This window comes from Pristiophorus japonicus, unplaced genomic scaffold (genome assembly GCF_044704955.1).
Source record: "Pristiophorus japonicus isolate sPriJap1 unplaced genomic scaffold, sPriJap1.hap1 HAP1_SCAFFOLD_278, whole genome shotgun sequence".
NCBI lineage: Eukaryota > Metazoa > Chordata > Chondrichthyes > Pristiophoridae > Pristiophorus > Pristiophorus japonicus.
In genome coordinates, this window is record NW_027252538.1 from 359,395 (window position 1) to 382,968 (window position 23,574).

A 23,574-nucleotide genomic window follows, 5' to 3' on the forward strand; every position below is an offset into this window, starting at 1 on the left:
TTTGGAAAGCAGTGACAGGATCGGTCCAAGTCAGCATGGATTTATGAAAGGGAAATCATGCTTGACAAATCTTCTCGAATTTTTTGAGAATGTAACAAGTAGAGTGGACAAGGGAGAGCCAGTGGATGTGGTGTATTTGGACTTTCAAAAGGCTTTTGACAAGATCCCACAAAAGAGATTATTGTGCAAAATTAAAGCACATGGTATTGGGGGTAATGTATTGACGTGGATAGAGAACTGGTTGGCAGACAGGAAGCAAAGAGTAGGCATAAATGGGTCCTTTTCAGAATGGCAGGTAGTGACTAGTGGGTTACCGCAAGGTTCAGTGCTGGGGCCTCAGCTATTTAGAATATACATTAATGATTTAGACGAAGGAATTGAATGTAATCTCTCCACGTTTGCAGATGACACTAAGCTGGATGGCAGTGTGAGCTGTGAGGAGGATTCTAAGAGACTGCAGGGTGGCTTGGACAGGTTGCATGAGTGGGCAAATGCATGGCAGATGCAGTATGATGTAGATAAATGTGAGGTTATCCACTTTGGTGGCAAAAACATGAAGGCAGAATATTATCTGAATGGTGACAGATTCGGAAAAGGGGAGGTGCATCGAGATCTGAGTGTCATGGTACATCAGTCATTAAAAGTTGGCATGCAGGTACAGCAGGCAGTGAAGAAAGCAAATGGCATGTTGGCCTTCATAGCGAGAGGATTTGCGTATAGCAGGGAAGTCTTACTGCAGTTGTACAGGGCCTTGGTGAGGCCACACCTTGAATATTGTGTACAGTTTTAGTCTCCTATTCTGAGGATGGACATTCTTGCTATGGAGTGCAGCGAAGGTTCACGAGACTGATTCCTGGGATGGCAGGACTGACATATGAAGAAAGACTGGATCGACTAGGCTTATATTCACTGGAATTTAGAAGAATAAGAGTGGATCTCATAGAAACATAAAATTCTGACGGGATTGGACGGGTTAGATGCAGGAAGAATGTTCCGGATGTTGGGAAAGTCCAGAACCAGGGGTCACAGTCTAAGGATAAGGGGTAAGCCAATTAAGACTGAGATGAGGAGAAACCTCTTCACTCAGAGAATTATGAACCTGTGGAATTCTCTACCACAGAAAGTTGTTCAGGCCAGTTCGTTATATTCAAAAGGAGTTAGATGTGGCTCTTACAACTAAAGGGATCAAGGGGTATGGGGAGAAAGCATTGAATGGTGGTGCAGGCTCGAAGGGCCAAATGGCCTACTCCTGCACCTATTTTCTATGTTTCTATAACGAGCAAAAATCTGGCAGATGGACCATAATGTGGTAAAATGTCAGGTTATCCTCTTTGGTAGGAAAAAGAAAAAAAATTATTCAAATGGGGACTATTGCAAAATGCTGTAGTACAGAGGGATCTGGAAGTTCTTCTACATGAAACTCAAAAAGTTAGCATTCAAATACAGCAAGTAATCAGGAAGACAAATGGAATGCTGGCCTTTATTGCAAGGGGGATGGAGTATGAAAGTAGGGAAGTCCTGCTACACCTGTACAGGGCATTGGTAAGACCACACCTGGAGTACTGCGCACAGTTTTGGTCTGGACTTTTCTCTATTCCCGTGCCGAGGGGATTGCTGCACCAGATGGGAGGGGCAACATTTGGGGACACGGATTCCCCATCAATTCCCATTCCCCTTCTTTCTGGTGGATAATGGAGCGGCCACTGTGTGTAATGTGCAAGTCAGTAAGAATTGTCAGTAAGCTCTTTCTAATTGGACATTTTATTCAGTAGAAACTATCACACACTATTGTAGATTTTGTACCAAAGATCAATTTAGTATTAAAGTAAAAGTTCATAATTTTATTGCAAACTAACTTTCTGTTGAGAGTTGCTGAATTAAGGGGAACGATAACACACAGCGTTTCTTAAATGGACACTGCAGCCCCGAGAACACAATCAGTAATGTATCCAGAATATTAAAGTCCAGCCCAGTTCATTAACATCAGCAGAAACAAACCCCAACTGTCAGAATGAACATAATTCAGTTGGGATGTGATTAACCGCAGCAATAACAACAGATTCCAACTCCTGCAGTCACTTGTGAACTCGCTGGTGTCTCAGCAGGGTGGATGAACAAGTGAATGCCTTCCCACACTCAGAGCAGGTGAACGGCCTCTCCCCAGTGCGAACTCGCTGGTGTCTCAGCAGGCCAGATGACCGAGTAAACCGCTTCCCACACTCAGAGCAGGTGAACGGCCTCTCCCCAGTGTGAACTCGCTGGTGTATCAGCAGGGTGGATGACCGAGTGAATCCCTCCCCACACTCTGAGCAGGTGAATGGCCTCTCCCCAGTGTGAAGTTGCTGGTGTATCAGCAGGGTGGATGACCAAGTGAATCCCTCCCCACACTCTGAGCAGGTGAATGGCCTCTCCCCAGTGTGATCTCGCTGGTGTATCAGCAGGTTGGATGACCGAGTGAATCCCTCCCCACACTCTGAGCAGGTGAATGGCCTCTCCCCAGTGTGATCTCGCTGGTGTATCAGCAGGTTGGATGACCGAGTGAATCCCTGCCCACACTCAGAGCAGGTGAACGGCCTCTCCCCAGTGTGAACTCGCTGGTGTCTCAGCAGGATGGATGAATAAGTGAATCCCTTCCCACACTCAGAGCAGGTGAACGGACTCTCTCCGGTGTGAACTCGCCGGTGAGCTACAAGTTCGGATGACCCAGTGAATCCCTTCCCACACTCTGAGCAGGTGAACGGCCTCTCCCCAGTGTGAACTCGCTGGTGTCTCAGCAGGATGGATGAATAAGTGAATCCCTTCCCACATTCAGAGCAGGTGAACGGACTCTCCCCGGTGTGAACTCGCCGGTGAGCTACAAGTTCGGATGACCCAGTGAATCCCTTCCCACACTCTGAGCAGGTGAATGGCCTCTCTCCAGTGTGAACTCGCTGGTGTGTCAGCAGGTTGGATGCCTGAGTAAATCCCTTCCCACACTCTGAGCAGGTGAATGGCCTCTCCCCAGTGTGAACTCGCTGGTGTGTCAGCAGGTTGGATGACTGAGTAAATCCCTTCCCACACTCAGAGCAGGTGAACGGCCTCTCCCCAGTGTGACTGCGTCGATGAATTTCCAGCTGAGACGGTGATCCGAATACCTTCCCACAGTCACCACATTGCCACGGTTTCTCCATTGTGCGGGTATCCTTGCGGCTCTCCAGCTTGGACTATGGGTTGAAGCCTCGCCCACGCACAGAACACGTTTACAGTTTCTTCGCGCTGTGAATGGTGCGATGATTTTTCAGGCTGTTTAATTGGTTAAAGCTCTTTCCACAGGCAGTGCACTGGAACACTCACTCGGGTGTCGGTCTCGGTGCTTTTCCAGTCACACTGATGTTTGAAATCTTTTCCAACAGACAGAATAGACAAACATTTCTCCTTCCACTTTCAAAGGCCGATGATATTCAGGTCCTGATGAATCGATTGACTCCGTCAGATCTTGACATGATGTTTGGTTTGTGTTTCCTGTCTGAAAATCTCCCCTTCTAATATTCTGTAAAAGGAGATAACAAAACTCATCGCTGTCAGTACAAGACAGAAATTCAGAATAGACACATCTAGTTTCCATGGAACATTCTTTCCTCTCGTTCTTCCAAAGCTGTAAATCCCTATCCCACACATTGTCCCTCCTGCTGTGCTGAAATCGAAACCCATCGCACATTTCTAGACTGTTTCTCCTCCACTCCCAGTTTTCACCACCAATTCTGGCTGGGTTCAGGTCTACAATCACTGGTTCCCCTCCCTCTCCACCCCTGAAGGTGCTGACTCTGGCTGGGCCCAGTTCCACGTTCACTGGTTTCCCTCCCTCTCTTCCCCTAAAAGTGCTGACTCTGGCTTTGAGGAACAGGGTGAATGAAGGGGAACCAGTGGATGTGGTGTATTTGGACGTCCAGAAGGTATTTGACAAGGTGCCACATAAAAGGTTACCGCACAAGATAATAGTTCACGGGGTTGGGGGTAATATATTTGCATAGATAGAGGATTGGCGAACTAACAGAAAACAGAAAGTCGGGATAAATTCTCGGGTTGGCAATCAGTAACTCGTGGAGTGCTGCAGGAATCAGTGTTGGGACCTCAACTATTTACAATCTGGATTAATGAATTGGATGAAGGTTTCCGAGTGTAATGTTGCCAAGATGGGAGGAAATGTAATGTGCGAGGAGGACACAAAAAACCTGCAAACCGACATAGACAGGCTAAGTGAGTGGGCAAAAATTTGGCAGATGGAGTATAATGTTGGAAAGTGTGAGGTTATGCAGTTTGGCAGAAAAAAATTCGAAGAGCATGTTATTATTTAAATGGAGAAAAATTTGCATTACAGCGGGACCTGGGGAGTCCTGCTGCATGAAACACAAAAGGTATGTATGCAGGTACAGTAACTAAACAGGAAGGCCAATGGAATCTTGGCCTTTATTGCAAAGGGGATGTTGTATAAAAGCAGGGATGTCTTGCTACAGTTTTACGGGGTATTGGTGAGGCCACACCTAGAATACTGCGTACAGTTTTGGTTTCCATATCTAAGAAAGGATATACTTGCTTTGGAGGCATATCAGAGAAGGTTCACAAGGTTGATTCCGGAGATGACGGGGTTGACTTATGAGGAAAGGTTGAGTAGGTTGGGCCTCTACTCATTGGAATTCAGACGAATGAGAGGTGATTTTATCGAAACGTATAAGATTATGAGGGAGCTTGACAAGGTGGATGCAGAGAGGGTGTTTCCACTGAGAGGGGAGACTAGAACTAGAGGGCATAATCTTAGAATAAGGGGCCACCCATTTAAAACTGAGATGAGGAGGAATGTCTTCCCTCAAAGGGTTGTAAATCTGTGCAATTTGCTGCCTCAGAGAGCTGTGGAAGCTGGCTCATTGAATAAGTTTAAGACAGAGATAGACAATTTCTTAACCGATAAGGGAATAAGGGGTTAGGGGGAGCAGACAGAGAAGTGGACCTGAGTCCATGATCGGCTCAACCATGATCGTATTAAATGGTGGAGCAGACTCGAGGGGCCGCATGGCCTACTCCTGCTATTATTTCTTATGTTCTTATGCTAACTCTGGCTGGGTTCAGATCTACACTCACTGGTTCCCCAGCCTCTGCTTCCTTGATGGTGCAGACACTGGCTGGGTTCAGTTCTTCAATCACATGTTCCCTACCCTCTGCTCCCCTAAAGGTGCTGACTGTGGCTGGATTCAGTTCTGCACTCACTGGTTCCCCTCCCTATGCTCTCCTGAATGAGCTGGATCTGGCCAAGTTCAGTTCTACACTCACTTGTTCCCCTCCCTCTCCCTCCCCTGAAGGTGCTGACTCTGGCTGGGTTCAGTTCTACACTCACTGGTTCCCCTCCCTCCCCTCCCCTGATGGTGCTGACTCTGGCTGGGTTCAGTTCTTCAATCAAACGTTTCTTTCTCTCTCCGCCCCTGAAGGTTCTGACTCTGGCTGGGTTCAGTTCCACACTCACTGGTTCCTCACCTCCCCTGAAGAAGCTGACTCTGGCTGGGTTCAGTTTTACATTCACTGGTTCCCCTCTCTCTCTCCTCCCCTGATGGTGCTGACTCTGGCTGGGTTCAGGTCTACACTCACTGGTTCCCCTCTCTCTGCTCCCCTGATGGTGCTGACTCTGGCTGGGTTCAGTTCTACAATAACTGGTTTCCTCTCTCTCTCTTCTCCTCTGAAGTGCTGGCTATCTTAGATCTGGTCCTGTGTCATGAGATAGGATTAATAAACAATCTCCGAATAAAAGAGCCCATTGGAATGAGTGATCATAGCATGGTTGAATTTCAAATTCAGATGGAGAGTGAGAAATTTGGATCTCAAACCAGCATTCTAAGCTTAAATGATGGAGACTACATAGATATGAGGGCAGATTGGACAAAAGTGGACTGAGAAAATAGATTAAAGTGTAGGACGGTTAAAGTGTAGGGCCAAATTACAGCAAATTCCTAAAGGGGCAAAGTGTGTTAAAAACACAAGCCTAAAGGTTCTGTGCCTCAATGCGAGGAGTATTCGGAATAAGGTGGATGAATTAACTGCACAGATAGCTGTTAACCGATATGATGTAATTGGCATCACGAAGACATGGCTCCAGGGTGGCCAAAGCTGGGAACTCACCATCCAGGGGTATTCAACATTCAGGAAGGATAGACAGAATGGAAAAGGAGGTGGGGTGGCATTGCTGGTTAAAGAGGAAATTAACGCAATAGTAAGGAAGGACATTAGCTTGGATGATGTGGAATCAGTATGGATGGAGCTACGGAATACCAAAGGGCAGAAAACGCGAGTGGGAATTATGTACAGACCACCAAACAGTAGTAGTGAGGTTGGGGCCAGCATCAAATAAGAAATTAGGGATGCGTGCAATAAAGGTACAGCAGTTATGGGCGATTTTAATCTACATATTGATTGGGCTAACCAAACTGGTAGCAATGCGGTGGAGGAGGATTTCCTGGTGTGTATTAGGGATGGTTTCTAGACCAATATGTCGAGGAACCAACTAGAGGGCTGGCCATCCTAGACTGGGTGATGTGTAATGAGAGAGGACTAATTAGCAATCTTGTTGTGCGAGGCCCCTTGGAGATGAGTGATCATAATATGGTAGAATTCTTTATTAAGATGGAGAGTTACACATAATTAAGGTGAAGATAGGCACATTTTTGAGTGATGAGGGAGTAAAGGGTTATGGGAAGCGGATGGGGAATTGGAACCTAATCCATGATCGGATCAGCCATGATCTTATTGAATAGGGAGCAGGCTCAAGGGGCCAAATGGTCGACACCTGCTCCTATTTCTTATGTTCGAGACAGTTTCCCCTCCACTCCCAGTTTTCACCACCGATTCTGTCTGGGTTCAGTTCTACACTCACTGGTTCCACTCCTCTGAAGGTGCTGACTCTGGCTGGGTTCAGTTCGACACTCACTGGTTCCCCTCCCCTGAAGGTGCTGACTCTGTCTGGGTTCAGTTCTACACTCACTGGTTCCACTCCTCTGAAGGTGCTGACTCTGGCTGGGTTCAGTTCGACACTCACTGGTTTCCCTCCCCTGAAGGTACTGACTCTGGCTGGGTTCAGTTCCAGACACTGACATCATTCACATTGTTCCTGCACCAACATGGCCGCGCATGCGCTTTGCTAATTACTGAATATCGAGGGCAGACCGTTGAACCTGACTTCCTATACTAAAATGTCCGCCGTTAGCCTGGGCCTGTGACCGGGAGAAAGCCCCGAAGCTGCAACCGCCGATATTCCGGTTATTATTTCGATTTTGCGGCGTGCATCGGTTGCTTATGAAGCCTCTCCGGCTCCCCGCTGGTTCATTACTCCGCTCTGTACATATGAAAAGGACACTTCTGACGAGCCTACCTAAAACGTGTGTCCTCCGCCATTACCCGCACCGCACATGCTCCAAAGCCCCTCCCCCAAGGACCCGCGCCTGCGCACTGAGCTCCTGTAGTCTGGGTGCAGCACATTCTTCCCCGCGGGGCATGCTGGGTGCATAAGACCATGAGAAATATAAGCAGGAGTGGGCCACCCGGACCCCCGGGCCTGCTCCCCATTCAATAAGATCATGGCTGATCTGATCATAGAGTCAGCTCCACTTCCTTGCCCTCTTCCCAGAGCCCTTTACTCCCTTATCGCTCAAAAATCTGTCCATCTCCGCCTTAAATATATTCAATGAACCAGCCGCCACTGCTCTCTGGGGCAGAGAATTCCACAGATTTACAACCCTCTGAGAAAAGAAATTCCTCCTCATCTCAGTTTTAAATGGACTGAGGAGAAAGGCTGCATTTGTGAATAGAACAGGATTTACTGTGATTGCATTAGACACTGAAACATGTTCATTCTGGCAGCTCTTGTTTGTTTCTGATGATCTTAATAGCCCCTATACCTGTACTGGAAATTGACACCCTGTACAAATGTTGAATAAATTATGTGTGTTTCAAACACAGTGTTTCGAATATTTGATTGCTTCCGTGGTAACAGGAGACCAATTGATGTTCCATTTTAGTGCTTTTTCTTAATCTAACTTATATCACTTCTTACCTAGTTTGCCTTCTATCATATCAAACCCCAAACTTGTTCTGTTTGAGGTCCTACAAGACGAATCTATGGAGCTAGGAGCTAAATTAAAAAGTAGGACCTCAAAGGTAGTAATCTCAGGATTGCTACCAATGCCATGTGCTGGTCAGAGTAGGAATCACAGGATAGCTCAGAGGAATACATGGCTTGAGGAGTGGTGCAGAAGAGAGGGATTCAAATTCCTGGAATATTGGAACCAGTTCTGGGGGAGGTGGGATCAGTACAATTGATCTACACCTGGGAAGGACCGGAACCAATGTCCTCGGGGGAGTGTTTGCTAGTTCTGTTGGGGAGGGGTTAGACTAATATGGCAGGGGGATGGGATCCTATGCAGGGAGAAAGAGGGAAGTAGAATGTGGGCAAAAGCAAACCCATTGTAAATGTCAACAATTGTATTTAAGTGGTGTTCAGAAGGCAGTGTCATTAATTTAGAATTTTTTTACATCAACAACAATACCAGGAATCAGTGAGTGTAGATGAATGGAGTAGGATTCAGGAGTATAAAGAAGAAAAGTAAAAGTGGAGGGCAGAGAAACCCAAGACAAGGGCCACACTACAGCAAAATTCTAAAGGGGCAAAGTATGTTAGAAAGACAAGCCTGAAGGCTCTGTGCCTCAATGCGAGGAGTATTCATAATAAGGTGGACAAATTAACTGCACAGATAGCTGTTAACAGATATGATGGAATTGGCATCACGGAGACATGGCTCTAGGGTGATCAAGGCTGGGAACTCAACATTCAGGGGTATTCAACATTCAGGAAGGATAGACAGAATGGAAAAGGAGGTGGGGTGGCGTTGCTGGTTAAAGAGGAAATTAACGCAACAGTAAGGAAGGACATGAGCTTGGATGATGTGGAATCAGTATGGGTGGAGCTACGAAATACCAAAGGGCAGAAAACGCTAGTGGGAGTTATCTACAGACCACCAAACAGTAGTAGTGAGGTTGGGGACAGCACCAAATAAGAAATTAGGGATGCGTGCAATAAAGGTACAGCAGTTATCATGAGAGACTTTAATCTGCATATTGATTGGGCTAACCAACCTGGTAGCAATGCGGTGGAGGCGGATTTCCTGGAGTATTTTATGGATGGTTTTCTAGACCAATATGCCGATGAACTAACTAGAGGGCTGGCCATCCTAGGCTGGGTGATGTGTAATGAGAAAGGAATAATTAGCACTCTTGTTTGCGAGGCCCCTTGGGGAAGAGTGACTATAACATGGTAGAATTCTTTATTAAGATGGAAAGTGACAAGTTAATTCAGAGACTAGAGTCCTGAACTTAAGGAAAGGTAACTTCGATGGTATGAGACATGAATTGGCTAGAATAGACTGGTGAATGATATTTAAAGGGTTGATGGTGGCTTGGCAATGGCAAACATTTAAAGATCACATTGATGAACTTCAACAATTGTACATCCCTGTCTGGAGTAAAAATAAAACGGGGAAGGTGGCTCAACCGTGGCTAACAAGGGAAATTAAGTATAATGTTCAATCCAAGGAGGAGGCATATAAACTGGTCAGATCAAGCAGCAAATCTGAGGACTGGGAGAATTTTATAATTCAGCAGAGGAGGACAAAGGGTTTAATTAGGAGGCGGAAAATAGAGTTTGAGAGGAAGCTTGCTGGGAACATAAAAACTGGCTGCAAAAGCTTCTATAGATATGTGAAGAGTAAAAGATTAGTGAAGACAAACGTAGGTCCCTTGTAGTCAGATTCAGGTGAATTTATAATGGGGAACAAAGAAATGGCGGACCAGTTGAACAAATACTTTGGTTCTGTCTTCATGAAGAGAGACACCAATAACCTTCCGGAAATACTAGCGGACCGAGGGTCTAGTGAGAAGGAGGAGCTGATGGAAATCCTTATTAGACGAAAAATTGTGTGAGGGAAATTGATGGGATTAATCCCGAGGGCATGATAGTCTGCATCCCAGAGTACTTAAGGAAGTGGCCCTAGAAATAGTGGATGCATTGGTGATCATTTTCCAACAGTCTATCGACTCTGGATCAGTTCCTATGGGCTGGAGGGTTGCTAATATAACACCACTTTTTTAAAAAGGCGGGAGAGAGAAAACGGGTAACTATAGACCAGTTAGCCTGACATCAGTAGTGGGAAAAATGTTGGAATTAATTAGTAAAGATGATATAACAGCGCATTTGGAAAGCAGTAAAAGGGTCAGTTCAAGTCAGCATGGATTTATGAAAGGGAAATCATGCTTGACAAATCTTCTAGAATTTTTTGAGGATGTAACTAGTAAAGTGGGCAAGGGAGAACCAGTGGATGTGGTGTATTTGGACTTTCAAAAGATTTTTGACAAGGTCCCACATAAGAGATTGGTGCGCAAAATCAAAGCACCTGGTATTGGGGGTAATGTACTGACGTGGATGGAGAACTGGTTGGCAGACCGGAAGGAGAGAGTTGGGATAAACGAGTCCTTTTCAGAATGGCAGGCAGTGACTAGTGGGGTGCCGCAGGACTCAATGCTGGGACGCCAGTTATTTACAAGATACATTAATGATTTAGATGAAGGAATTGAGTGTAATATCTCCAAGTTTGCAGATGACACTAAGCTGGGTGACGGTGTGAGCTGTGAGGAGGACGCTTAGAGGCTGCAGGGTGACTTGAGCAGGTTAGGTGAGTGGGCAAACTCATGGCAAATGCAGTATAATGTGGATAAATGTGAGCTAATCCACTTTGGTGGAAAAAACATGAAGGCAGAATATTATCTGAATGGTGGCAGATTAGGGAAGGGTAGGTGCAACGAGACTTGGATATCATGCTACATCAGTCATTGAAAGTTGGCATGCAGGTACAGCAGGTGGTGAAGAAGGCAAATGGTATGTGGGCGTTCATAGCTAGCGGATTTGAGTATAGGAGGTCTTACTGCAGTTGTACAGGGCCTTAGTGAGGCCTCACCTGGAATATTTTGTTCAGTTTTGGTCTCTGAATCTGAGGAAAGACGTTCTTGCTATTGAGGGAGTGCAGCAAAGGTTTACCAGACTGATTCCCGGGATGGCAGGACTGACATATGAGGAGAGACTGGATTGACTGGGCCTTAATTCGCTGGAGTTTAGAAGGATGAGAGGGGATCTCATAGAAACATATAAAATTCTGACGGGACTGGACAGGTTAGATGCAGGAAGAATGTTCCCGATGTCGAGGAAGTCAGAACCAGGGGACTTTATCTAAGGACAAGGGGTAAGCCATTTAGGACTGAGATGAGAAGAAACTTCTTCACTCAGAGAGTTGTTAACCTGTGGAATTCCCTTCCGCAGTGAGCTGTTGATGCCAGTTCATTGGATATATTCAAGAGGGAGTTAGATATGGCTCTTATGGCTGAAGGGATCAAGCGGTATGGAGAGAAAGCAGGAAAGAGGTACTAAGGGAAAGATCAGCCATGATCTTGTTGAATGGTGGTGCAGTCGGAATCAGGGGAAGTCATAACAGGGAACAAAGAAATGGCAGACCAATTGAACAAGTACTTTGGTTCGGTATTCACTCAGGAGGACACAAACAACCTACCGGATATAAAAGGGGAGGTGCAACGAGACCTGGGTGTCATGGTACATCAGTCATTGAAGGTTGACATGCAGGTACAGCAGGCAGTTAAGAAAGCAAATGGCATGTTGGCCTTCATAGCGAGGGGATTTGAGTACAGGGGCAGGGAGGTGTTACTACAGTTCTACAGGGCCTTGGTGAGGCCACACCTGGAGTATTGTGTACAGTTTCGGTCTCCTATCTTGAGGAAGGACATTCTTACTATTGAGGGAGTGCAGCGAAGGTTCACCAGACTGATTCCCGGGACGGCAGGACTGACATATCAAGAAAGACTGGAACAACTGGGCTTGTATTCACTGGAGTTCAAAAGAATGAGAGGGGATCTCATAGAAACGTTTAATATTCTGATGGGTTTAGACAGGTTAGATGCAGGAAGAATGTGCCCAATGTTGGGGAAGTCCAGAATCGGGGTCACAGTCTAAGGATAAGGGGTAAGCCATTTAGGACCGAGATGAGGAGAAACTTCTTCACCCAGAGAGTGGTGAACCTGTGGAATTCTCTACCACAGAAAGGTGTTGAGGCCAATTCACTAAATATATTCAAAAAGGAGTTAGGTGAAGTCCTGACTACTAGGGGGATCAAGGGGTATGGCGAAAAAGCAGGAATGGGGTACTGAAGTTGCATGTTCAGCCATGAACTCATTGAATGGCGGTGTAGGCTAGAAGGGCCGAATGGCCTACTCCTGCACCTATTTTCTATGTTTATATGGGTCAGAAGGTCTCGTGAGAAGGAGGAACTGATGGAAATCCTTATTAGTCGGGAAACTGTGTTGGGCAAATTGATGGGATTGAAGGCCGATAAATCCCCAGGGCCTGATGGACTGCATCCCAGAGTAGTTAAGGGGGTGACCTTGGAAATAGCGGATGCATTGACAGTCATTTTCCAACATTTCATAGACTCTGGATCAGTTCCTATGGAGTGGAGGGTAGCTAATGTAACACTACTTTTTAAAAAAGGAGGGAGAGAAAAAACAGTGAATTATAGACCGGTCAGCCTGACATCAGTAGTGGGTAAAATGATGGAATCAATTATTAAGGATGTTATAGCTGCGCATTTGGAAAGAGGTGACATGATAGGTCCAATCAACATGGATTTGTGAAAGGGAAATCATGCTTGACAAATCTTCTGGAATTTTTTGAGGATGCTTCCAGTAGAGTGGACAAGGGAGAACCAGTTGAAGTGGTGTATTTGGACTTTGAGAAGGCTTTCGACAAGGTCCCACACAAGAGATTAAAGTGCAAAGTTAAAGCACATGGGATTGTGGGTAGTGTGCTGACGTGGATTGAGAACTGGTTGGCAGACAGGAAGCAAAGAGTCGGAGTAAATGGGTACTTTTCAGAATGGCAGGCAGTAACTAGTGGGGTACTGCAAGGTTCTGTGCTGGTGCCCCAGCTGTTTACATTGTACATTAATGATTTAGACGAGGGGATTAAATGTAGTATCTCCAAATTTGCGGATGACACTAAGTTGTGTGGCAGTGTGAGCTGCGAGGAGGATGCTATGAGGCTGCAGAGTGACTTGGATAGGTTAGGTGAGAGGGCAAATGCATGGTAGATGAAGTATAATGTGGATAAATGTGAGGTTATCCATTTTGGTGGTAAAAACAGAGAGACAAACTATTATTTGAATGGTGACAGATTAGGAAAAGGGAAGGTGCAACGAGACCTGGGTGTCATGGTACATCAGTCATTGAAGGTTACCATGCAGGTACAGCAGACGGTTAAGAAAGCAAATGGCATGTAGGCCTTCATAGCGAGGGGATTTGAGTACAGGGGCAGGGAGGTGTTGCTACAGCTGTGCAGGGCCTTGGTGAGGCCACACCTGGAGTATTGTGTACAGTTTCGGTCTCCTCACTTGAGGAAGGACATTCTTGCTATTGAGTGGGTCCAGCGAAGGTTCACCAGACTGATTCCTGGGAAGGCGGGACTGACATGTTAAGAAAGATTGGATCAACTGGGCTTGTATTCACTGGAGTTCAGAAGAATGAGAGGGGATCTCAGAGAAACGTTTACAATTCTGACGGGTTTAGATAGGTTAGATGCAGGAAGAATGTTCCCAATGTTGGGGAAGTCCAGAACCAGGGGTCACAGTCTAAGGATAAGAGGTAAGCCATTGAGGACCGAGCTGAGGAGAAACCTCTTCACCCAGAGAGTGGTGAACCTGTGGAATTCTCTACTACAGAAAGTTGTTGAGGGCAATTCACTAAATATATTCAAAAAGGAGTTCTATGGAGTCTTTACTACTAGGGGGAATCAAGGGGTATGGCGAGAAAGCAGGAATGGGGTACTGAAGTTGCATGTTCAGCCATGAACTAATTGAATGGTGGTGCAGGCTCGAAGGGCCGAATGGCCTACTCCTGCACCTATTTTCTATGTTTTCTATGTTGCTATGTAAGATTTGAAATCCGTTACTTTCTGTATCAATTAACCCGGTTTTGGAACCGAATGAATTTAACAAACCCATCCACACATTTTACACGTGATAGCCTGTGAAATATCGTGATATTTGTAATTGTTATTGCCACAAACCCCGTTCGCTAGTCACTGATTCCATCCCTCTCCCCAACTTCTGTCTGACACTGAACCAGACTGTTCGCAACCTTGGTGTCATACTTAACTCTGAAATAAGTTTTTGACCACATATCCACAGCATCACTAAGATTGTCTATTTCCACCTCTGGAACATCGCCCGTCTCTGCTCTTGCCTCAGCTCATCCACTGCTGAAGCCCTCATCCATGCCTTTGTTACTTCTGGTCTTGACAATTCCAAAGCACTCCTCCCACATTCTACCCTGCATAAACTAAAGTTGATCCAAAACTCGGCTGCCCGTGTACTATCTCACACCAAGTCCTGCTCACCTATGACCCTTCTGCTCGCTGACCTACACTGGCTTTTGTTCAGCAAGCCTTGAATTCAAAATGCTAATGCTTATTTTCAAATCCCTCCATGGCCTCGCCCCTCCCTAGCTCTGTAAACTCCTCCAGCCCCACATCTGCTCCCCCCACCCCCCACACCCCGGCCAAAAAGATATCTGCCTTCCTGAGCATCCCTAATTATAATTGTTCAACCACTGGTGGCTTTGTTGGCTGTGCCTTCTGTTGCCCAGGCCCCAAGTTCTGGAATGCCCAGCTTAAACCTTCCTGTCTAACGCGTGCTGTCCCTGCAGTTTTTGATGTGATCGTGTATAGCAAGCTTTTCTCTGTATCTAGTGGACATAGTTTCAGAAAAAGTGGCCATCCATTTAAAACTGAGATGTGGAGGAATTTCTTCTCTCAGAGGGTTGTAAATCTGTGAATTTTCTGCCCCAGAGAGCTGTGGAGGCTGGGTCATTGAATATATTTAAGGCGGAGATGGACAGATTTTTGAGCGATAAGTGAGTAAAGGGTTCTGGGGAGTAAGCAGGAAAGTGGAACTGACTCTATGACCAGACCAGCCATGATCTTATTAAATGGGGAGCAGGCTCGGGGTCACAAAAACATAGAAACATAGAAAATAGGTGCAGGAGTAGGCCATTCGGCCCTTCTAGCCTGCACTGCCATTCAATGAGTTCATGGCTGAACATGCAACTTCAGTACCCCATTCCTGCTTTCTCACCATACCCCTTGATTCCCCGAATAGTAAGGACTACATCTAACTCCTTTTTGAATATATTTAGTGAATTGGCCTCAACAACTTTCTGTGGTAGAGAATTCCACAGGTTCACCACGCTCTGGGTAAAGAAGTTTCTCCTCATCTCGGTCCTAAATGGCTTACCCCTTATGCTTAGACTGTGACCCCTGGTTCTGGACTTCACCAACATTGGGAACATTCTTCCTGGATCGAACCTGTCTAAACCCATCAGAATTTTAAACGTTTCTATGAGGTCCCCTCTCATTCTTCTGAACTCCAGTGAATACAAGCCCAGTTGATCCAGTCTTTCTTGATAGGTCAGTCCCGTCATCCCGGGAATCAGTCTGGTGAACCTTCGCTGCACTCCCTCAATAGTAAGAATGTCCTTCCTCAGGTTAGGAGACCAAAACTGTACACAATACTCCAGGTGTGGCCTCACTAAGGCCCTGTCCAACTGTAGCAACACTTCCCTGCCCCTGTACTCAAATCCCCTCACTATGATGGCCAACATTTGCTTTCTTAACCGCCTGCTGTACCTGCATGCCAACCTTCAATGACTGATGTACCATGACACCCAGGTCTCGTTGCACCTCCCCTTTTCCTAATCTGTCACCATTCAGATAATAGTCTGTCTCTCTGTTTTTACCACCAAAGTGGATAACCTCACATTTATCCACATTATACTTCCTCTGCCATGCATTTGCCCACTCACCTAACCTATCCAAGTCGCTCTGCAGCCTCATAGCATCCTCCTCGCAGCTCACACGGCACCTAACTTAGTGTAATCCGCAAATTTGGAGATACTACATTTAATCCCCTCGTCTAAATCATTAATGTACAGTGTAAACAGCTGGGGCTCCAGCACAGAACCTTGCGGTACCCCACTAGTCACCGCCTGCCATTCTGAAAAGTACCCATTTACTCCTAGTCTTTGCTTCCTGTCTGACAACCAGTTCTCAATCCATGTCAGCACACTACCCCCAATCCCATGTGCTTTAACTTTGCACATTAATCTCCTATGTGGGACCTTGTCGAAATCCTTCTGAAAGTCCAAATATACCACATCAACTGGTTCTCCCTTGTCCACTCTACTGGAAACATCCTCAAAAAATTCCAGAAGGTTTGTCAAGCATGATTTCCCTTTCACAAATCCATGCTGACTTGGACCTAACACGTCACCTCTTTCCAAATGCGCTGCTATGACATCCTTAATAATTGATTCCATCATCTTACCCACTACCGATGTCAGGCTGACTGGTCTATAATTCCCTGTTGTCTCTCTCCCTCTTTTTTTAAAAAGTGGGGTTACATTGGCTACCCTCCACTCGATAGGAACTGATCCAGAGTCAATGGAATGTTGGAAAATGACTTTCAATGCATCCGCTATTTCCAAGGCCACCTCCTTAAGTACTCTGGGATGCAGTCCATCAGGCCCTGGGGATTTATCGGCCTTCAATCCCATCAATTTCCCCAACACAATTTCCCGACTAATAAAGATTTCCCTCAGTTCCTCCTCCTTACTAGACCCTCTGACCCCTCTTATATCCGGAAGGTTGTTAGTGTTCTCCTTAGTGAATACCGAACCAAAGTACTTGTTCAATTGGTCGACCATTTCTTTGTTCCCCGTTATGACTTCCCCTGATTCTGACTGCAGGGGACCTACGTTTGTCTTTACTAACCTTTTTCTCTTTACATATCTATAGAAACTTTTGCAATCCGTCTTAATGTTCCCTGCAAGCTTCTTCTCGTACTCCATTTTCCCTGCCCTATTCACACCCTTTGTCCTCCTCTGTTCGCTGCTATTTCTGGCCAATTTGTATGCCACTTCCTTGGCTTTAATACTATCCCTGATTTCCCTTGATAGCCACGGTTGAGCCACCTTCCCTTTTTTATTTTTACGACAGACAGGAATGTACAATTGTTGTAGTTCATCCATGCGGTCTCTAAATGTCTGCCATTGCCAATCCACAGTCAACCCCTTCAGTATCATTCGCCAATCAATCCTAGCCAATTCACGCCTCATACCTTCAAAGTTACCCTTCTTTAAGTTCTGGACCATGGTATCTGAATTAACTGTTTCATTCTCCATCCTAATGCAGAATTCCACGATATTATGGTCACTTTTCTCCAAGGGGTCTCGCACAACGAGATTGATAATTAATCCTTTCATTACACAACACCCAGTCTAAGATGGCCTCCCCCTAGTTAGTTCCTCGACATATTGGTCTAGAAAGCCATCAAGGAAATCCTCCTCCACCGTATTGCTTCCAGTTTGGTTAGCCCAATCTATGTGCATATTAAAGTCACCCATTATAACTGCTGCACCCTTATTGCATGCACCCCTAATTTCCTGTTTGATGCCCTCCCCAACATCACTACTACTGTTTGGAGGTCTGTACACAACTCCCACTAACGTTTTTTGCCCTTTGGTGTTCTGCAGCTCTACCCATATAGATGCCACATCATCCAAGCTAATGTCCATTCGAACTATTGCATTAATCTCCTCTTTAACCAGCAATGCTACCCCATCTCCTTTTCCTTTTATTCTATCCTTCCTGAATGTTGAATACCCCTGGATGTTGAGTTCCCAGCCCTGATCATCCTGGAGCCACGTCTCCGTAATCCCAATCACATCATATTTGTTAACATCTATTTGCACAGTTAATTCATCCACCTTATTACGGATACTCCTTGCATTAAGACACAAAGCCTTCAGGCTTGTTTTTTTAACACCCTTTGTCCTTTTAGAATTTTGCTGTACAGTGGCCCTTTTTGTTCTTTGTCTTGGGTTTCTCTGCCCTCCACTTTTCCTCATCTCCTTTCTGTCTTTTGCTTTTGTCTCCTTTTTGTTTCCCTCTGTCTCCCTGCATTGGTTCCCATCCCCCTGCCATAATAGTTTAACTCCTCCCCAACAGCACTAGCAAACACTCCCCCTAGGACATTGATTCCGGTCCTGCCCAGGTGCAGACCGTCCGGTTTGTACTGGTCCCACCTCCCCCAGAACCGGTTCCAATGTCCCGGGAATTTGAATCCCTCCCTGCTGCACCACTGCTCAAGCCACATATTCATCTACGCTATCCTGCAATTCCTACTCTGACTAGCACGTGGCACTGGTAGCAATCCCGAGATTACTACTTTTGAGGTCCTACTTCTTAATTTAGCTCCTAGCTCCTTAAATTCGTTTCGTAGGACCTCATCCTTTTTTTCACCTATGTCTTTGGTACCAATGTGCACCACGTCAACTGGCTGTTCACCCTCCCTTTTTAGAATGTCCTGCACCCGCTCAGAGACATGCTTGACCCTTGCACCAGGGAGGCAACATACTATCCTGGAGTCTTGGTTGCGGCCGCAGAAACGCCTATCTATTCCCCTTACAATTAAATCCGGGTGGCCCACTCCCGCTCCTATTTCTCATGGTCTCCACCCACCGAGCCTTTTTTTTTTCCTTGTCTCTAGTGCCCACTGATCATTATCCCACCATTCACACCCTATCCTGACTCATGTTGTTCTAACTCCTGCCAGTATCTTCTGAATTCGGCCCATCCTCCCTTTTGTCTCTCTAATCTCTCCTGCCTTCCCCCCATCACAGACCTTCCCTGTTGTCCTTTCTCTCCCTCCCCCTTTCAGTGCTCCTTCAGGGTCTGTTCTTTCCCAGCACTCTCCAGTTGTGACGGAGGGCGGCGGCCCCGCCCCCTCTGACGCTGCCCACAGATACTGCCTGAGCCGCGGACTCTTCCAGCATCTTCTGTTTGTGTCGCCAGAGACACTTTCCCTTCAGCACCGCGCGCCCTGGATTGTTCGCCGATTGATTGATTGGTGCCGCGGCCCCTCCTCCCCGCCGCTGATTGGCGCGGAGCAGCGCGCGCTGGGTGGGCTGGTGCCCCGCGCCGCCTCGCCATTGGCTGGGGCTGAGTGCTGCGCGCGCGCGGGCGGTTGGCGGTTTGTTGGCGGGCTCCGCTCGCGGCATTTGAGCTCAGGGGCCCGGGTGAGGCGGGGCGGATTTGTGCGCAGGCGCGAGGCCAGCCGATTGGCCGCGGACGGACGGACGATGTTTCGCCACCGCCGCCGTCGCGGAGGATGGAGCAGCGGCCTGAGCAGCGCGCCCGGTCTCCCTGCGGACTCACATACTCACGGACACGCGCGGGCAGCGAGATTTGGCCGCCGAGTCTGCGGGTGGCGGCTGCGGGGCACATTCGGGCAGGGACGGGCCTTGGTTACTGTCGGGGATTGCGGGGAGTTCGGCCGCCATCTTTGGGCAGCACGGAACCGCAGGGAGCAGGGTAGCGACAGGGGCGGGGCTTCCTGGACGTCACAATGTTGCCATTGTCCCTCTGCAGGGCAGGGAGCATGCGCGGCAGTCATCTTACTTCAGGGAGGCCATCAGGTGCAGGATGGGGACCAGTGACATGAGAACATCAGATATAGGAGATGAGTCGGCATTTGGTCCCTCGAGCCTGCCGCCATTCAATAAGATGATGGCTGCAGCATCTGCGGTGGTTCTCCTTGGAGCAGTGAAGGTGCAGGGCAGGTTTAACAGAGGTGCTCACAATCAGGAAGCTTTAGATTGAGTCAAGGAACAGAGTGGTTCTGCTCACACAATCAGAGAATGGTTATAGCACGGAAAGCCATTAGGCCCGTCGAGACCTTGCCGACTCCCAGTGAGTCCCACTAGCCTGCCTTTTCTCCCCGGCCCTGCAAATGTTTTCTTTGAGATACTTATCCAATTCTCTTTCGAAAGCTGTTTGTGAGTCTGCCTCCACTACCCTTTCAGGCCGTGCATTCCGGATCCTAACCACTTGCTGCATAAAAAAGATTTTTCTTACGTCGCCTTTCATTCTTCTGCCAATTCGCTTATGTACCAACAGGTTGGATGAATGAGTGAATCCCTTCCCACACACTGGGCAGTTGAACGGCCTCTCTCCATTGTGATGGCGTCGATGAGTTTCCAGCGCAGAGGGGCAATTGAATCCCTTCCCACAATCCCCACATTTAGACAGTTTCTCCGTGGTATGGGTGTCCTTGTGTCTCTCCATGTTGGATGATCAATTGCAGCCTGGTCCACACACACAACGTGTATGGTTTCTCCCTGCTGTGAATGGTGTGATGTTTTTTCAGGCTGTGCAACTGGTTAAAGCTCTTTTCACAGGCAGTGCACTGGAACACTCTCACTCGTGTGTGTGTGTGTGTCTCATTCATCACACCTGCTGGTACACGAGCGAATTTACACTCAGGATAAGCTATTCAACTGTCCTGTGTGTAGTTTTTTTGTGTGCCTTACCCGCAGTCTACCAAAGAGTGCACCATTGGAGCAGACTGGGGAGCAGAAAGAGAAGCATGGCAGCCTAGCCCAGCAGACTGAGCCGGCCTGCAAGCACCATCGGAGCAGGCCAGCGAGCGGACGCAGCAGTGTGGCAGCCTAAACCAGCAGTCTGAGCGGCCCCCAGCCTGCGACCACCATTGAAACAGGCCAGGGAGCGGAAGGATCAGCGTGGCAGCCTGGCCCAGCAGGCTGAATGGCCCCCGGCCTGCGAGCACCATTGGAGCAGGCCAGAGAGCGGAAGGAGCACTGTGATGGCATACCACTCCAGGGAGCAGCACGTGCTGCAGCAGGAGAGCAACGGCAATGAAAAGGGACGTCGCCATGGTCCAGGTCAGTGATTGGAGCATGGGCATGTACAGCAGGAGCGGTGAGGTTGGAGCGAAGGAGCAGCGAGAGATTGTAGAGGGACGTGATCGGGGCCCAGGAGAGGCGCGAGTTCGGGGCCTAGAAGAGGCGAGGGCCCAGGTGCAGCACAGGCCAGCCCACACTATGATTTGTGTGCGCACTAGGTCCGTGCAGCAGAGCTGGTCTCCAGTCATCTTGGTTAATCCTTGCAACTGGACCAAGACCTCTGTCAAGCTCGAGTGCTGGCTGGCATGCAACGGTCACCACACGTTAAAAATTCCACGCTCAGGCATCTTCCACCCTTCATGATTTAGTTCGGACCTGAGATTTTAGGTCCTTCATTGAAACACCTGTGAACTTTTTAACGTGAAGCAAATCATCCTCGATTCGAGGGACTGCCTATGATGATGATCTTCTGCCAATCACCATAAATCTGTCTCCTCTGGTTCTCAACCCTTTAGTGGGAACAGTATCTTTCTATCTGATCTGTCTGGATCTTTCATGATTTTGAACACCTATCAATTCTGCTCTCAACCTTCTCTGCTCAAAGGGGAACAACCCCAGCTTCTCCAGTCTATCCACGTAACTGAAGTCCCTCATCTCGTGAATCATTCTTGTAAATCTTTTCTGCACCCTCTCGAAGGCCATCACATCCTAATGTGCAGTGCCCAGAATTGGACACAATGCTCCAGTTGAGGCTGAACCAGTTTTACAAAGGTTCATCATAACCTCCTTGCTTTTGTACGCCATGCCTCTATGATGCCCAGGATACTGTAAGCTTTTTTAACTGCTTTCTCAACCTGTCCTGCCACCTTCAGTGATTTGTGCACGTAAACCCGCAGTTCTCACTGTTCATGCAGCCCCTTTAGGATTGTACCCTTTACTTTATCTTGCCTCTCCTCATTCATTTATTCATGCTTCTCTAATTTTATTTCTTAGCTCAGATTCACGGCCTCAATTTATTACTTGCTCTGAGCCCCTCAACTTAATCTGGCAGCATAATGTTGGCGAGTGGTGATTGATTGCCCTGGGAACCAACAGGAAGAGAGCTCAGAGATCGGTGGTGTTATGCTCATAATAAAGTAATGCAACTGAGCACTGTAGACAATGAGTTATTGTGACATTAGCTCCTTTATTCAGACTCCAGCGTGGGAGGCCTGCTTATATACAATGCTCCTAAGGGATGCTGGGATCCAACAGGTAAGCCCTCTGATGGCAGTATTATGCAGGTTGCCTGAGGTTGCAAACATGATATCACTCCCTCCCAAAGGCAATAGTACTCTTATTTACAGGGTGAGACGATTTGGGACTTTTCACTCCCTTCTCGATCGTCTCGGTACAAATGCGGGTGTGTGTGAGTTGGTTGGTTCTTCACTGGGCTGCTGGACAGCTGGCCTTTCCGGGCAGCTGGGGATGGTGAGTTCAGTTTCGTGGTCAACCGTGATGTCGGTTGTCACTTGTGTGTATGTTGGAGGGTCGAAGTTGGTGGTGTCCTCATCAGGTTGCTCGTGGCTGTTTGTGAATCGCAGTTTGGTTTGGTCCAAATGCTTTCTGCACATTAGTCCATTGGCAAGTTTGACCTGAAACACCCTACTCCTTTCTTTGGCTATGACAGTGCCAATAAACCATTTGGGACCATGTCCATAATTGAGTACAAATACAGGGTCATTGACTTTAATATCGCGTGACACATTTGCACGATCATGGTACATGCTTTGTTGATGCCACCTATCCTCGATGTGATCATGGAGATCAGGGTGGACAAGAGAGAGCCTTGTTTTGAGCGCCCTTTTCATGAGCAGCTTGGCTGGGGGAACCCCGGTGAACGAGTGGGGTCTGGTGTGGTAGCTGAGCAGGACTCGGGACAGGCGGGTCTGCAGGGAGCCTTCCGACATGCATTTCAAGCTTTGCTTGATGGTCTGGATTGCCCGTTCTGCCTGACCGTTGGTTGTGGGCTTGAACGGGACAGATCTGATGTGCTTGATCCCATTGTGGGTCATGAATTCCTTGAATTCAGCACTGGTGAAGTACGGCCCATTGTCATTGACAAAGAAATCGGGCAGGCCGTGCATGGCAAACATGACTTTTAGGCTTTCGATGGACGTGCTTACAGACGTTATTACACATTCAATCCATTTTGAATAAGCTTCCACAACAACCAAAAACATTTTGCCTCGGATCGGGCCCGCAAAGTCAACGTGGATCCTCGGCCATGGTTTGGAGGGCTATGACCACAAATTTAGCGGTGCCTCTCTGGGTGCATTGCTCAGTTGAGAGCAACTGTTGCATTGGTGCACGCACGACTCTAAGTCTGCGTCGATGCCGGGCCACCACACATGGGCTCTGGCTATAGCTTTCTTCATTACTATGCCTGGGTGGGTATTGTGTAGGTCGCGTATGAACATTTCCCTGCCTTTCTTCGGCAAAGCCACGCGATTACCTCAAAAAAGACAGTCCGCCTGTATGGACATTTCGTCTTTGCACCGCTGGAACGACGTGATCTCTTCATGTATCTCCGCTGGGACGCTGGACCAGCTCCCATGGAGGACACAGTTTTTTTTACAAGGGACAGTAAAGGATCCTGGCTGGTCCAGGTCCTGATCTGGCAGGCCGTAACGGGTGACTTTTTATTTT

The 23,574-nt window shown here is 47.4% G+C and overlaps 1 protein-coding gene and 1 long non-coding RNA gene across 2 annotated transcripts in view; one reads left to right on the plus strand and one right to left on the minus strand.

The window, feature by feature from the left end:
* The window catches only part of LOC139247648 (uncharacterized), a 497,861-nt gene that overhangs the window by 256,547 nt on the left and 217,740 nt on the right, over nt 1–23,574 (plus strand). The gene's annotated exons all lie outside the window — the stretch shown is intronic.
* On the minus strand, nt 1,820–3,520 carry LOC139247655 (zinc finger protein 432-like). The gene has a single exon (XM_070871748.1). The coding sequence runs from the start codon at nt 3,168–3,170 to the stop codon at nt 2,076–2,078; it is 1,095 nt and encodes a 364-aa protein (XP_070727849.1). The 5' UTR covers nt 3,171–3,520; the 3' UTR covers nt 1,820–2,075.

What these genes read in the sequence shown, in the direction of transcription:
- LOC139247655 (XM_070871748.1), bottom strand. Translation starts at nt 3,170, where the DNA reads ATGGAGAAACCGTGGCAATGTGGTGACTGTGGGAAGGTATTCGGATCA.